Raw genomic sequence first — 14,297 nt, forward strand, 5'->3', positions numbered from 1 at the left:
AAAGAAAAAACAGAAAACACATTTTTTTCCCTTTCCGAAAGAGGCACGCTCGTGCCTCTCGCGAAAGCACAACCGTGCCTTTCGCAGAAGCAAAACCGTGCCTCTCGCGAAAGAAAAAAAAACAAAAAACGTGTTTTTTTTCCGTCTCCGAGGAGGCACGGCCGTCACTCTCGCGAAAGCACAACCGTGCCTCTCGCAGAAACAAAACCGTGCCTCTCGCGAAAGGAAAAACAAACAAAAAACACTTTTTTTTCCGTTTCTAAGAGGCACGGCCGTGCCTCTCGCGAAAACAAAACCGTGACTCTCGCGCAAAAAAATATTATTTTTTGATTTTGTTTATCGAAAAGCTAGGAAAGACCGGCGGAAAACCAAAACGTAAAAACAACCCGAGAAAAAACCCGTTTAAAAAGCTAAAAACGCGTGCGAAAAAATAAAAAAACAAAATCCGGAGGGAGCGCCCAGAGCGCGACACGTGGCGAATGACTGAGAGCGTGTCAAGTGGCGCTGATCGTTGCAGGGCTCGTGAAGGAGCGCTCGTTAATTAGTTGCTCCCCACGAAAACATTCAGGTGAGAGGTAGGTGCTCTCGCTGTAAGCGAGATATAATTTCCCTCGGCTCACCCCTCAAATTGTTTTTCCTCGGCTCAGACGGAAGAAGGGCCAGCGCCCACGACATTACGCTGTATAGTTATCCATTAGAAGCCCAGTATGGCCCATCAAACTAAAACCACACTGCAGCCATAATATAGGCCCGTTGAAGGCCAGAGACAGCAAACCCCTCCATCGCTGAAACCCTCCAAACGCTTACCGCAATGGGCAGGAAACCCTCGGCTTCCGCCGCCGCCGCCGCTGCCGCTGCGGCTGCCGACCACGACTCCACCGTTGCCAGCGCCAAGGCCGCCGAACTCCTAGCAGCAGCCGCTGACTGGGAGGGCATCCATGGGCACTCCATGTTCTTCGACGCCCTCGTTCAGCTTATACCCCCGCGCTTCTACCTCTCCGCCGACGATGATGTCCGCCCCTACTACCAGGGGCTCTCCAAGGCCGCCAAGGCGGCCATGAAGGCTCAGTCCCGCGCCAATATCAAGGCTGCCCGCCGAGCCCGCCTCGACCCCGCGGGCCCGCCTTCCTCCACCCTGGACCTTCTCAAGAAGTCCGTCGCCGACCAAGAGGCGGAGGAGAAGAAGGAAGAGGAGGAGGATAACTCAGAAGACGGAAGCCAGGAGTCCGACGACGAGGCAACCTCAGAGGGTGGCGACGATGACCAGGACGAGGAGGAGGGAGATGAAGAGGAGCAGGCAGAGGATGAAAAGGAGGAGATGCAGATGGCCCCGGCAGCAGTTGTTTCTGAAGACCGGTCGGTGACTTACGAGGAGCTGCGAGAGCGGCTTCATCGCCGCATTACAGAGCTCCGTGGGAATCGGTGCACCAGGCCAGAGTTCCTGAATAAGCCTCAGAAGGAGAAGGGTAAGAAGGGAAAGGGTGCTAAAGTGAAGGGGAAGGAGGAGGGTACAAAGCGGAAGCGTGAGGATGGCACCGCGGATGCGGAGGGTAAGGATGGGAAGAAGCACAAGAAGGAAGGGGAAGAGAAGGCACCAGATATCATGTATGGCAATGTGCTGGTTGATCCAAAGGAAGCAAGGCGGAGGAAGAAGAGGAGGATCAAGAACAAGAAGAAGGAGCTGGAGCAGGCTAAGCGGATGCAGAGGGCAAAGGAGGATCCTAAAAAGGCCACCAAGATGGCCTGGGATGTGGCAACAAGGCGCGCAGCTGGGGAGAAGGTGCACGACAACCCCAAGTTGATTAAAGAGAGCATGAAGAAGGATAAGAAGCGGCAGGAGAAGCACGCGGAGGAGTGGAAGGACAGGCAGAGGACAGTGGACATCAAGAAGAAGCAGAAGCAGAATAAGCGGAAGGAGAACATCCAGGGGCGGGCACAGGAGAAGAAGGCGCGCAAAATAGAGAAGCGTGAGAAGAAGCTTATGCGCCCTGGTTTTGAGGGGCGCAAGGAAGGCTATGTCAACGAGTGACGTCTACATTGGAGATGATGGTGACTGAGTACTGTATCTGCTTTATTTTTGCAAGGTTGCATATGCTGGTGTTGGTGTTGGTACTGGAAATAGGTATCCAGATCATGACTACCATACTTAATTATAGCTTGAAGGTTGAATGTTTGGCAGGTCATCTGGAAAAGATTTGGAGACATTCCTTCTGCTGTATTTTCGTTGAGCTTAGATAAATTTGTTGAAAAACAAACTTTCATGTCTGGCTTCATAATTATCTCTAGCACTAGACCAAGGAAATATTAATGTTCTTTTATGTTCACTGTCCGAGGAAATGTTAATGATGCTTCAATGGATTTTGCTCTTTTCTTTGTTATTCCTAGCAGTGGTCTGATAGATTAGTTATGTCAAATTATGCATCAGTGAAGATGTTCCGGGTACAGGCTTATCTGAATTCTTCTTTGCTTGGTAAATTGGAATCCACAATGCCCACTTCTCATATGTCATGGATACGCCACATGTCAATATTCTATATCAATCTTATTTTGCAAGCTTACTGTAGTTATGTACAGTCTGTATTATGGTGTTGAGTTATACTGCAGGACGCTGATTTGTTAGTTTACTCTCTGCAGTTATATCCTAGATTAATTTGCAGCCTTGTTAGTAAGGCTACATGTATACCTTTGTGTTTATTCATTTGTGTCCACTGTTGTCAAGGGTGAGGCACTTGTTCCCTTCCATTTCTTGCCAGCAAAGGGGACAGACAACACCTGCATCTATATAAAAAAGGCGATTTTCGGCCTGTCTTGTATGTGCACATTTCTGTTGTTACATATTTTACCTGCTTGACAAAGTGCAAAAAAGCAAAAGGTATCATTATATAGGTACTTGGAATGCAAGGTTAGGACCATCTCTCTCGACAAGGTATTCTTTCTGTTCGGCAACAAGTTTGATAGATTTATATGAATCGTGGCGGATGAGGGAGGATTGATGGAATGTAGATGCGCCTTCCTTAGCAAGCACTTCCTCTGAGGTGCTTTCAGATCGCTGATTGCTTTCTACCCTATGCAAGAGGCCTCTCTTTTTAGTTATTACTTGAATAGGATACATGGCCTTCATATTCTGTAGATTACTTTATTCCTGTGTGATTTTTGCTCTAAAGATGATAGGTTTCAGAATGTGGTTAGTTTTGCGTCTGACATATGCTTGCTGCTGTTACACATTATTGTACTTTTGTCTTCGACTTTGCTCTAGAAGCATTCTTGTTCTCGACTTCCAGCTGTATTGTTCATGGCACTATTTTTTTCTGCCTTTGTAGCCGAGGATTACTGAGACTGTTTGGACTGAATTATGGTTTTGTAGCATTTGTTCCATGTGAGAGATGGTCCTATATTGATATCATTGTGAAATAATAGCGGAGTGTAGAAACTGTATGCTAATTTTGCATGCAGTTCCAGACTTCCAGCTGTATTGTTCATGGTACTATTTTTTTCTGCCTTTGTAGCCGAGGATTACTGAGACTGTTTGGACTGAATTATGGTTTTGTAGCATTTGTTCCATGTGAGAAATGGTGCTATATTGATATCATTGTGAAATAATAGCGGAGTGTAGGAACTGTATGCTAATTTTGCATGCAGTTCTAGACTTCCAGCTGTATTGTTCATGGCACTATTTTTTTCTGCCTTTGTAGCCGACGAGGATTACTGAGACTGTTTGGACTGAATTATGGTTTTGTAGCATTTGTTCCATGTGAGATTTGGTGCTATATTGATATCATTCTGAAGTAATAGCGGAGTGTAGGAACTACGTATATGCTAATTTTGCATTTGCATGCCTGTTGGTTTATGATGCCATAAAAAACAAGGGCCCCATACATCAGTTGTGTATCTTGCTTGGACTGTCTATATTTATTATTTTGGTGCTAGATCTTTGGCTGTGAAGCCATGAATTTTGTCTAATCTTGTGGTGCTTTGGCCTCTAAGCTTTCAAACTGAACCTGAAGACTACTTACTTTTGTGGATGGCTAAATCTGTTACCCCTGGGTTGTCCTCTGGACAAAATTTGTACGTTCAAGTGCTATATCTTGAACGTTCCTTCTTTTCTTTTCAGTGACCATGATCATGGTGTGACATCAAGTTTTATCTTTGCTCCTCCGCATACTGCTGCTTCGTTGGTATCATCTAAAGGCGTCTGAACCTGGTTCTTTTTAGGCATGGTTTTGTTTTACTCATCAATGCATTTTAGATAGTGAAATTGTTCCTCGTTATTCCCTGCAGGACTGTTCATTGTTTATTGCCTGCCAGTTGTACATAAGTTTCGTTTGTCCTGGCTAAAGGTTGTTTCACGCTAAAAAGAAATTAATTTCCATCATAGCTTCGGCTCAGTTGTAGCTTCAGTTTACATGCATGAGTAGGTGTTTCCTCATGCAGACGAGTACTACTCCCTCCATTCCAAAATAGATGACCCAACTTTATACTAAAGTTAATACAAAGTTGGGTCATCTATTTTAGAACGGAGGGAGTACCTCTCTTCATAAATATAAGATGTTTTAGAGCATCCCAGGGCGATTTTTTTCGCGACGGCGGCGAAAAACCCCAGTCGCGCCCCGAAGATGCCGAAATCCGTCGGCTCGACCAGTTTTTGGGCCTGACGATCCCAGGCCGAACCCAGCGCAAGTACACTTGGGGGCTCTGGCGGAAGGGAAAACCGCGTCTGGGCCACACTGTCACCCCGCCGAAAAAGAGAGGGTTTCGCCGCGGCAACCTCTCCATCACCTTCCTGGGCGAGTTTTCCGGCGCTTCGGCCGCGCATGGCGGGATACCGACAGCTGTGCGCCCACCACGTCTGCCAGGTGTTCGACGATTTGTCTGCTCGGTGATGGACTCGGACGAAGAGGAGGTGCTCGCGACGCTGCTGGAGGAGGAAGCCGATGCCGACGTCCAGGAAGAAGAGCATCTCATGGTCCTCGCGGCCCTGACCGGCCTGCTCGCGAGCAAAGCAAAGCCGCGGCGAGGTGGCTCGGCGTCAGGGCGGCTGAAAGCAAAGAACCGACATCGACTGGAAGGCTATTGCTTGCTCTACTCCGACTACTTCACCGACGCTCCAGTACACGTCGGCAAAGTATTTCGGCGCCGTTATCGGATGAGCCGAAAGCTTTTCCTCAGGATTGTGAATTCCATCCGGGAGTTCGACAACTACTTCAAGTGCAAGAAGAATTGCATCGGCACACTTGATTCACCTCAATCCAGAAGTGCACGATAGCTATGAGGATGCTTGCATACGGAGCTCCCGATGATTCACTCGACGACTATGGGCGCATGGCCGAGTCCACGACCATTGAGTGTTTCTACAAGTTCTGCAGGACAGTGGCGGCAGTGTTTGGACCGCAATACTTGCGATTACCCAATGCTGAAGACACTGCCCGGATCCTAGCACAGAATGCAGCAAGAGGATTTCCTGGGATGCTTGGAAGCATCGACTGCATGCATTGGAAATGGAAAAAACTGTCCATTTGCTTGGCAGGGGATGTACAAAGGCGCCAAAGGCGGTTGCAGTGTGGTACTTGAGGCAGTTGCCACACAGGACCTCTGGATTTGGCACTCCTTCTTTGGTATGCCAGGAACTCACAATGACATCAACGTACTGCAGTGCTCCCCTGTCTTTGCCAAGCTTGTTGAAAGTCATTCTCCTTCGGTGAACTTCGAGGTCAATGGGCGGCACTACAACAAGGGATACTACCTAGCAGATGGCATCTATCCGAGGTGGTCCACATTTGTGAAGACTATCTCAAACCCTGTGCCAGGAAGGTTTAGGAGGCTTGCGGGAAGGATGTCTAGCGGGCATTTGATGTGCTCCAATCTCGATTTGCTGCTGTCCGATACCCTGCTCAGACCTAGTCGAAAGATCAAATGTGGGAGCTCATGGCTTGCTGTGTCATCTTGCACAACATAATCATTGAGAGCGAGCAAGAAGAGCCAGTGTTTGCCACCGAACCATATTACAGGCAGGGTCTTCTTGCCCAAGCTGATCACCAGCTACCGGCAATCTGGACTGCCTTCCTCAATATGCATCAGGAGATTCGAGAACCGCAGGTGCATCAACAACTGCAGCAGGATCTGGTGGAGCACCTATGGAGGCTCAAGGGCAACACCTTAGCTCGACGTGTTAAACTATTTGTTGAACTATATAATTTGTATTGAACTATTTGATTTCTATTGATTTTCTGTGATGAACTATGTGATAAAAAATAGTTTTTGCTAAATTTATGTCGATGCACGCCGAATCACGCCGAATACGGGCCGAAATTGGTCAATTCGCGCTGATAGTGGGCCATTTTGCGTCGAAAATGAGCTGGAAAGTGGGCCAATTTGCGCCGAAAATGAGCTGGAAAGTGGGCCAATTTGCGCCGAAAGTGGGCCGAAATCGGCGCCTGGGGGCGACCTGGGGAGCGGCGGCTGGGAACCCGATCGCCCCCAAGCCGAAATTTCAGCCGGCGCGCCCCCAGGGCGGTGCTATTTCTAGCCCCTGGAGGGTCGAATGAGTGGAGATGCTCTTAGAGACTTGTATGATTAGTCCGAAACATCCTATACTAGATCGGGAACGCGCCTTGGCGTGAGGGTGCCCGTTCGAACGTTTTGGTCAAGCGTGTAATGTTAAATTATTAGTAACCGAGGCCGCTATTCCGACCATAAAAAGGGGTAATGAAAGGAACGCGGAGTTTCTGCACCCGAGCTCAAATGAGCTCGGGTGAAAAGTAAAATCAAAACTAAATAAAAAAATTCAAAAAAATCCAATTTTTTTGGGAGAAACATTGACAAAAGTTTTAAGTGCTTGCAAAAATTCGTCATGAAATCACATTTCTAGAAGGCGTGGCAAAAAAAAATTCGGTACTCTGAAAATGCTACTTCCTAAAGCATTTTGGAGCACTGATTTTTTTTTGCCACGCTGTTCGGGAATGTGATTTCATGATGAATTTTTGCAACCACTTAGAACTTTTGTCAATGTTTCTCCCAAAAAATGATTTTTTTTGATTTTTTTTGACTTTACTGTTCACCGAGCTCAAATGAGCTTGGGAGCAGAAAGGCACTTTCGCAATGAAAGCATGATATTATCACCATGTGTCCAAATGGGACTAACAACATCTGAAGTAACTCAAGCTATAAATAGATGTCAGACAAAATGTACCTAAAAATACTGGTCCGCTTAATGTCTTTAAGTCAACCTATTCATATTGCAACCTAAGAAACCTCCAAACACCCATCCATAAAGCCGTTGCATTATAAAGTATAGATAAATATTATATTTTGAGTACGCGAGGTAATAAGGTGCATGTGAAGTTGTTCTAAACCAAACAAAGTACAAAGTAGCGACGCCAGGAGCTGATTGTAAAATTAGTTCTCCCTTCATTTCTTTTTAGTCTGCATATAAGATTTGGTCAAAGTCAAACTTTGTAATGTTTGACCAACTTTGTAGAAAAAAGTATTAACATCTACAATACTGTAGTTATATGGTATGAACATTTATTTCATGATGCATCTAACAATATTAATTTCATATTGTGAATTTCGATATTTTTTTCTGTACTTAGTCAAAGTTAATAAAGTTTGACTTGACCAAATCTTATATACAGACAAAAAAAACGGAGGGAGTAACTGTAAGTAAGCTAAAACAGAATGAAATGAAGCCATTATCAATAAGTTAAAGGGAGATGCAGATATAGCAGGAGGTTAAATGGGAATAAACATGTAATCAAAATCGAAATTATCTAAGAAGTACATTCACTTACCTAACACAACAGCGTAGAAAGCATCATGGGAGAGTATGCGTACACGGTGGAATGCATCTTCGGCCATGATAAAAAATGAAGAACTACCGAAGAACCAGTCGGAAAGAAAGATTGATTACATGCACAAAATAAGAAGCCACCAAACAGTATACAAACATAGAAAGCCATTTCACGATAGATTTAGCACCAAATATCACAGTCATAGAGCGTACACAACACGGGGTGGCTTAAAGACGATTGTATAGTAGTCCGTACAGTCATATGCATAGAATAACGAGTGCTCGTTACAGATCATGCTTACAAAAAGGACATAATTAACTGCATCTTGGGAGATATAGCAGACGGTCATTGTGTCTGCACCCGGTGATCCATCCGAATCTAACCCGCAAGAATGCCAAAAAGAGGTCACATATCAGAGTACATGAAAATTACTGAGAAGACATCACTTGTTTTTAAGTACCTCTTTACTCTTCACAGCCGCGTTTGCGTTTTTCAAAAAGATCTTTGCGAGCATCGCACACAAATTGTTTCCCAGCTCATTTGTTGTTCAATAGTCCAACATGGCTTAATGATCTGGTATATGGAACAATTAAAACCTAGAGAGGCAAGGTTTCTCAAGTTTACCTTGACCCGTCTAGTTTGGGAGGAGGTGTCATCTGCTGGTTGGTCATGCTCTGCACATCCTAAGAAGGGATCAGTATCAGTAGCAACGCATCAACAAACAGTATTTGTAAGTAGATCATTTTGAGCACATGAACAATAGATGGTCCGATAACACATATGTTTTCTATGTAACCCTGAACAGGACAATTGCCAATTGATTCATTAAATAGGGATTTCATAATGTGCAACAACAGCTACGAAATCAATCAGCATATACCAGAAAAAACATAAGAATAACACACTTCCTAGCAAACACACACAGCTCCTCTGAAATAAGGATTGGTATGGGACAACAAAGAACAAACGATTTTAAACCTACAAATGATAAGATGGCCAGGAACACATATGCCTGCTATGCAACTTTGGACAGGACAGCCACCGAGCGTTGCATGTACAAAGGGATTTCACAAGTTGCAACAATGGCTACTGCATTAACATGTAATAAGAAAGATTTCATAAAGATGAGGCAGGGTGTTACTAATTGCAGGGGGGAAGCATTGTTCGCATCTTGGCAGTTGCTTAATACGTCAATCTCCTTAGACATCATGGACATCTTCACTTTCAAGTCTTTTGAATGGTCTTCAAAGAGCATTGCCCACGAGGAAGCTGCTAGTAGCTTGTGCTGACAAGGCTTTAACTCGTGGTAATTTGCATCATCAAAATAGATCATGGATTTGTCTTTTAAAAAGGTCAGGACCGTCGAGCTAGCCAATTCTACAGCACCTTCCCTTGTTATAGCGTAATCTCCATGAAACATTGTTGGCTCTGACGTGTGCCTAGTCTTGCCAGCACTCAGATGAAGAGAAATCGATGCATACAACTCTCCATCTCCAGCATCAATCACCTTGGTGTTTTCTCTAATAAGACCAATCATCTTTAGAGCCAAGTCCAAGATATACCTTCGACTTATGGTCACACATCTTGGAGACAGCTGGTGAGGAGGATAGATCGTGGAATCCACCATCAGTCATGTCATGTATCTAAGCCAGAGAAGATTTACAGTATAAAACCAACACATCGCCAGCAAATGGGCAAACCTGAGGCAAGAACGAGACGTGCAACTCCTCGTCTGATATGTAGGCGTCGTCCATTGTCCTTTCGCCAGATTCGCTTCTCGTCTATCTCTGCCGACAAGATGTGGATGTTGCTGACAACATCTAACATGTGCACATAAGAACAACTCACGGCAAACATCCTGCCAACACAAGAAAGAACCTAAAATAAGCAAACTCCACACACACTTAAAAAACACCGAACAAGGACAAATGTTAGACCTTCATGATGCAGGCTGCAAACCTTTCAAATAAGAAAATAGAACTTAAATATATACCCCCTTGCAGTATGTACAAGTTTGAAATACACATGTGACCTTGCAATATACATACAACCCAGCAGCGAGCGTGCGGCATAAGAGCATAGGTTAACCAATAAGGATGCTTACCCCATTCTAGTACTGCTATCTTGTCTGGATGTGAAAAGTGCTAGTTATCGACTAGAAGGGGGGGGGGGGGGGCTGAATGGGCAATTTTTATGATAGTCTTCAAAACACGGTGGCTTTGAAGACAAACAGGTAAACTGAGTGTATGACCTTGAAGTATGTCTAGAGGGGGGGTGATTAGACTATTTGACCAATTAAAAACTTAACCTTTTTCTAATTTTAGTCTTTGGCTGATTTTAGCTATCTTAGCACAAGTCAAGCAATCTTCACACAATTCAAGCAAGCATGCAAAGAGTATATGAGCAGCGGAAATTAAAGCATGCAACTTGCAAGATTGTAAAGGGAAGGGTTTGGAGATTTCAAACGCAATTTGGAGACACAGTGATTTTTGAGCCGTGGTTCCGATAGGTGGTGCTATCGTACATCCACGTTGATGGAGAATTCAACCCACGAAGGGTAACAGTTGCGCGAGTCCACGGAGGGCTCCACCCACGAAGGGTCCACGAAGAAGCAACCTTGTCTATCCCACCATGGCCGTCGCCCATGAAAGACTTGCCTCACTAGCGGTAGATCTTCACGAAGTAGGCGATCTCCTTGCTCTTACAAACTCCTTGGTTCAACTTCACAATCTTGTCGGAGACTCCCAAGTGACACCTAGCCAATCTAGGAGACACCACTCTCCAAGAAGTAACAAATGGTGTGTTGATGATGAACTCCTTGCTCTTGTGCTTCAAATGATAGTCTCCCCAACACTCAACTCTCTCTCATAGGATTTGGATCTGGTGGAAAGAAGATTTGAGTGGAAAGCAACTTGGGGAAGGCTAGAGATGAAGATTCATATGGTAGGAATGGAATATCTTGGCCTCAACACATGAGTAGGTAGTTCTCTCTCAAAAATGGTAAGTTGGAAGTGTAGGTTTGTTCTGATGGCTCTCTCCACGAATGAAGAGGAGGTGGAGGGGTATATATAGCCTCCACACAAAATCTAACCGTTACACACAATTTACCAATCTCGGTGGGACCGGATCAACAAACTCGGTCGTACCGATTCAGTAAACGTAGTGACCGTTAGTGATTTCGGTGGGACCGACATGCAACTCGGTGAGACCGATATGGTTAGGGTTAGGGCATAACGTAATCTCGGTGAGACTGGTTGCACAAACTTGGTGAGACCGATTTTGGTAATTAGCTAACCAGAGAGTTGGTCTGGTAAACTCGCTGGGACCGATTCGCTCTTTTCGGTGAGACCGAAATGTTACGAAAGGGAAATGAAGAGTTTACATTGCAATCTCGGTGGGACCGATCACTCACTTTGGTTAGACCAAAACGTTACGAAGGGAAACAGAGAGATTACAATCCCATCTCGGTGAGACCGAGATCCCTATCGGTGAGACCGAGTTGCCTAGGGTTTGTGGCAGTGGCTATGACATCTGAACTCGGTGGCGCCGGATAGAAAGAATTGGTGGGGCCGAGTTTGACTTTAGGTTTAGGTCATATGTGGATATGAGAAAGTAGTTGAGGGTTTTTGGAGCATATCACTAAGCACTTGAAGCAAGAAACTCATTAAGCAACACCTCATCCCTCCTTGATAGTATTGGCTTTTCCTATAGACTCAATGCGATCTTGGATCACTTGAATAGAAAATGTAGAGTCTTGAGCTTTTGAGCTTGAGCCAATCCTTTTATCCTTAATATTTTGAGGTATCCACTTTCATCATCCATGCCATGCCATTCATTGAGTTTTCCTGAAATATTTGTCTTGGAATAGTATTAGCTCAGTGAGCTATATGTTGTTACGAATTACCATAACCACCTAGGGATAGTTGCACTTTCAATCTCCTCCCTTTTTGGTAATTGATGACAACATATAGATTAAAGCTTCGACAAATGATAATAAGATTGAAAAAAAACATCGTCGCTTTGAGAAGTATGTGATAAGCAAGAGCTCCCCCTAAATTTGTGCATAGTTTAAGATTTGCTTTGGACTGCAAATGCACAAGGAATTAGGCTCATGGGTTACTCTTCCATGTCACATACATCTTGGTGGAGCGCTCAAAATAATAAAGATTGAATACATGCACTCATCACCAAGAAAAGTGAATGACCATACAAAGATAAATAAGATAATATCATCTAACGAGCATAAGTGTAGCTTATGATCAAACACATGATCATCAATGTCTCACAGACAATAGCATAGTATCTCAAGCAAGAAAAAGCAAATAAAGTTCAACCACGAAGACAAGAGAGAACAAAAGCAAACTCTCTCTCTCCCTCTTGAAGCCTATGATCTATACATTTTTCTCCCCCTTTGGCAACAAGTTACCAAAAAGTTCCTAAAAATGCATAGTACTATTTCGTCTCTCAGGCTTGGTCTTCAGTTGGTGGTGTAGAGATGACTCCTTGGACGAAGACTTCAGTTGATGTGGATGGAGCTGAAGGAGTTGGTGCTGGAGCTGGTTGCACTGGAGCTGTAGCTAGTGCAGATGAAGTGGCTCTGGTGACTGTCACTGGCTCTGCAACTGATCTCTGAGCTCGAGGCACTCTGGCAAATGCATCAGTAGTTGTCCTGCCCTTCCTCTCCTGCATGTCATCCTGTAGCTGCTCCACAACTGACTGAATCTCAGTTACTTTGACATCTAAATCATAGAATTTTTGTTCCATGATTCTTTCCAGGCTCTCCTGGTTTTGAGTTAGGGTGGCCAACCCCTTCTCAATCCTCAGAGTTGATTCTATCAAGTAACCAAGCTGGTCCTACTTACTCTTCAAAAAGTACTCAGATGCCTCCTCTAGAGTTGGCATCTTGGCAGCCTTCTCCTTCTTTGCTTTCTCCTTCTTCTCTTGAGCTTGCACTGATGATGGTTCATTCTCATTCATGACAACTTGATTGTCCTCAAAGTCTGGATAGAGAATAAAGTGTTCCTTATCCAACAGATATTTGCATGTGCCCATTTTTGAGTTGACCAGCTCCTGGATTTGTGGGGCATACCCACAACTTCTTTTTTGGTCTGCTACTGTCCTCTTGATAGTCTCAACTATGAGGCTCATGACCTTGAATTTCTGTGACACATCAAATATGTGTAGAAAATTAATTGCATGCCCTCTGATCATGTTGTGGTCACCTAACTTGGGCAAAAGAGTGTGCCTAAGGATCCAGTTGATCATTGTCAGCCCCGATAGAAGAAAATGGACAGACCCAACTTGAAAGTCTCAAGTGCCTTGTCTGGGATCTCCTTGTACATATGTGACATAGAATTGTGATCCTTTTTCTTCTTGGAGTAGACATCCAAGTCATCTTCTTTCTCCTCTGGGGCATTGATCAGATTGGCCCATTCCTCAATAGTTGATTGGTACTTTGTACCTTCAGACATCCAGATAATTCTGCCATCAGGATAAAAATGAGCTGTGGAGTAGAATTGCATAAATAGCTCATCATTCAGTTTGTGAACTTCTGTCCAACAAACTCATCAACTCCACAAGCCTTAAAGCTGTCAAATACTCCTGGGTAGTGATCCTCATTTTCCTTCATGTATTTCTAGTCTACCCACCTCATGTCACAAACTATGGGCTTCTTATCCAACAGCACAGTCTCATAGAAGTCCTGCTGTTCCTTAGTGTGGAACCTGTAATCAACAACATTTCTTCTTCTGATTGCATATGGATCAGACAATCTCCACTACCTGAGCCCTGCATCTTTCCTCAGCTTCATATTCTCAGCCATTGGATGAGCATCGTTGTGGTCTGGAATCTTGGGTTTGAGCTTCCTCAGGACTTGTCCTTCATCATCTTCCTCAGCAGCAACTTCAGGCACTGGGGCCTTGTTCTTCTCAGCAGCTGGTATGCTCCTGGTATTCCTCTTAGGTGCAGACTTGGCCTTGGAGGCAGCTTTGGGTGCTTCTTTGGGCTTTGATGATGCATCCCCTGACCTTATAGCATCACCCATCAGCTTTTGTGCCTTGGGTGCTGGTGCAGCAACCTCTTCTTCCTCCTCCTCTTGCATCATGGAAGGTTGTCCAACAACTCTGGCCATGGTCTTTCTGACCCTTTCCTTTCTCTTCTTTCCTTCTGCAGCTGGCTCTTTGGGATCAGGTTTCTCAGGTTCTTGTGTTGATCCTCTGACCTTCAACATAGGTGTCCTCTTGGCAGGGACCTTCCTATTTAGTGCAGGCTTTGTGGTCTTTGCTGAGCCATACTCCTTTTTGAGCACTACCTTCTTGGAAGTAGCCTCATCTTCAGCTTCCACATAGTCCTCATCCTCAGAGTCTGAGGTTCTCTTCCTTCTGGCTCTTGTGGCTACTTTTGGCAAATTGCTAGGAGTGCTTCTGCTGCCTTCAACTGAGGAACTGGAGGGACTAGTGCCCTCACTCATGTGAATCTGCTCTTCTTCCCTGTTCTGGCTGTCACTTTGGT

At 44.8% G+C, this 14,297-nt stretch overlaps 1 protein-coding gene across 1 annotated transcript; it reads left to right on the forward strand.

Annotated features, from left to right (window-relative positions):
* The first annotated feature begins 763 nt into the window (after positions 1–763).
* On the forward strand, positions 764–2,354 carry LOC123137579 (ribosomal RNA-processing protein 14). Its single transcript, XM_044557397.1, has one exon. The coding sequence runs from the start codon at positions 812–814 to the stop codon at positions 2,027–2,029; it is 1,218 nt and encodes a 405-aa protein (XP_044413332.1). The 5' UTR covers positions 764–811; the 3' UTR covers positions 2,030–2,354.
* The last annotated feature ends 11,943 nt before the right edge of the window (positions 2,355–14,297 follow it).

This window comes from Triticum aestivum, chromosome 6B (genome assembly GCF_018294505.1).
Source record: "Triticum aestivum cultivar Chinese Spring chromosome 6B, IWGSC CS RefSeq v2.1, whole genome shotgun sequence".
In the NCBI taxonomy this organism is placed as follows: Eukaryota; Viridiplantae; Streptophyta; class Magnoliopsida; order Poales; family Poaceae; genus Triticum; species Triticum aestivum.

Coding starts and splice junctions, on each gene's coding strand:
- LOC123137579 (XM_044557397.1), top strand. CDS start 812: ATGGGCAGGAAACCCTCGGCTTCCGCCGCCGCCGCCGCTGCCGCTGCG.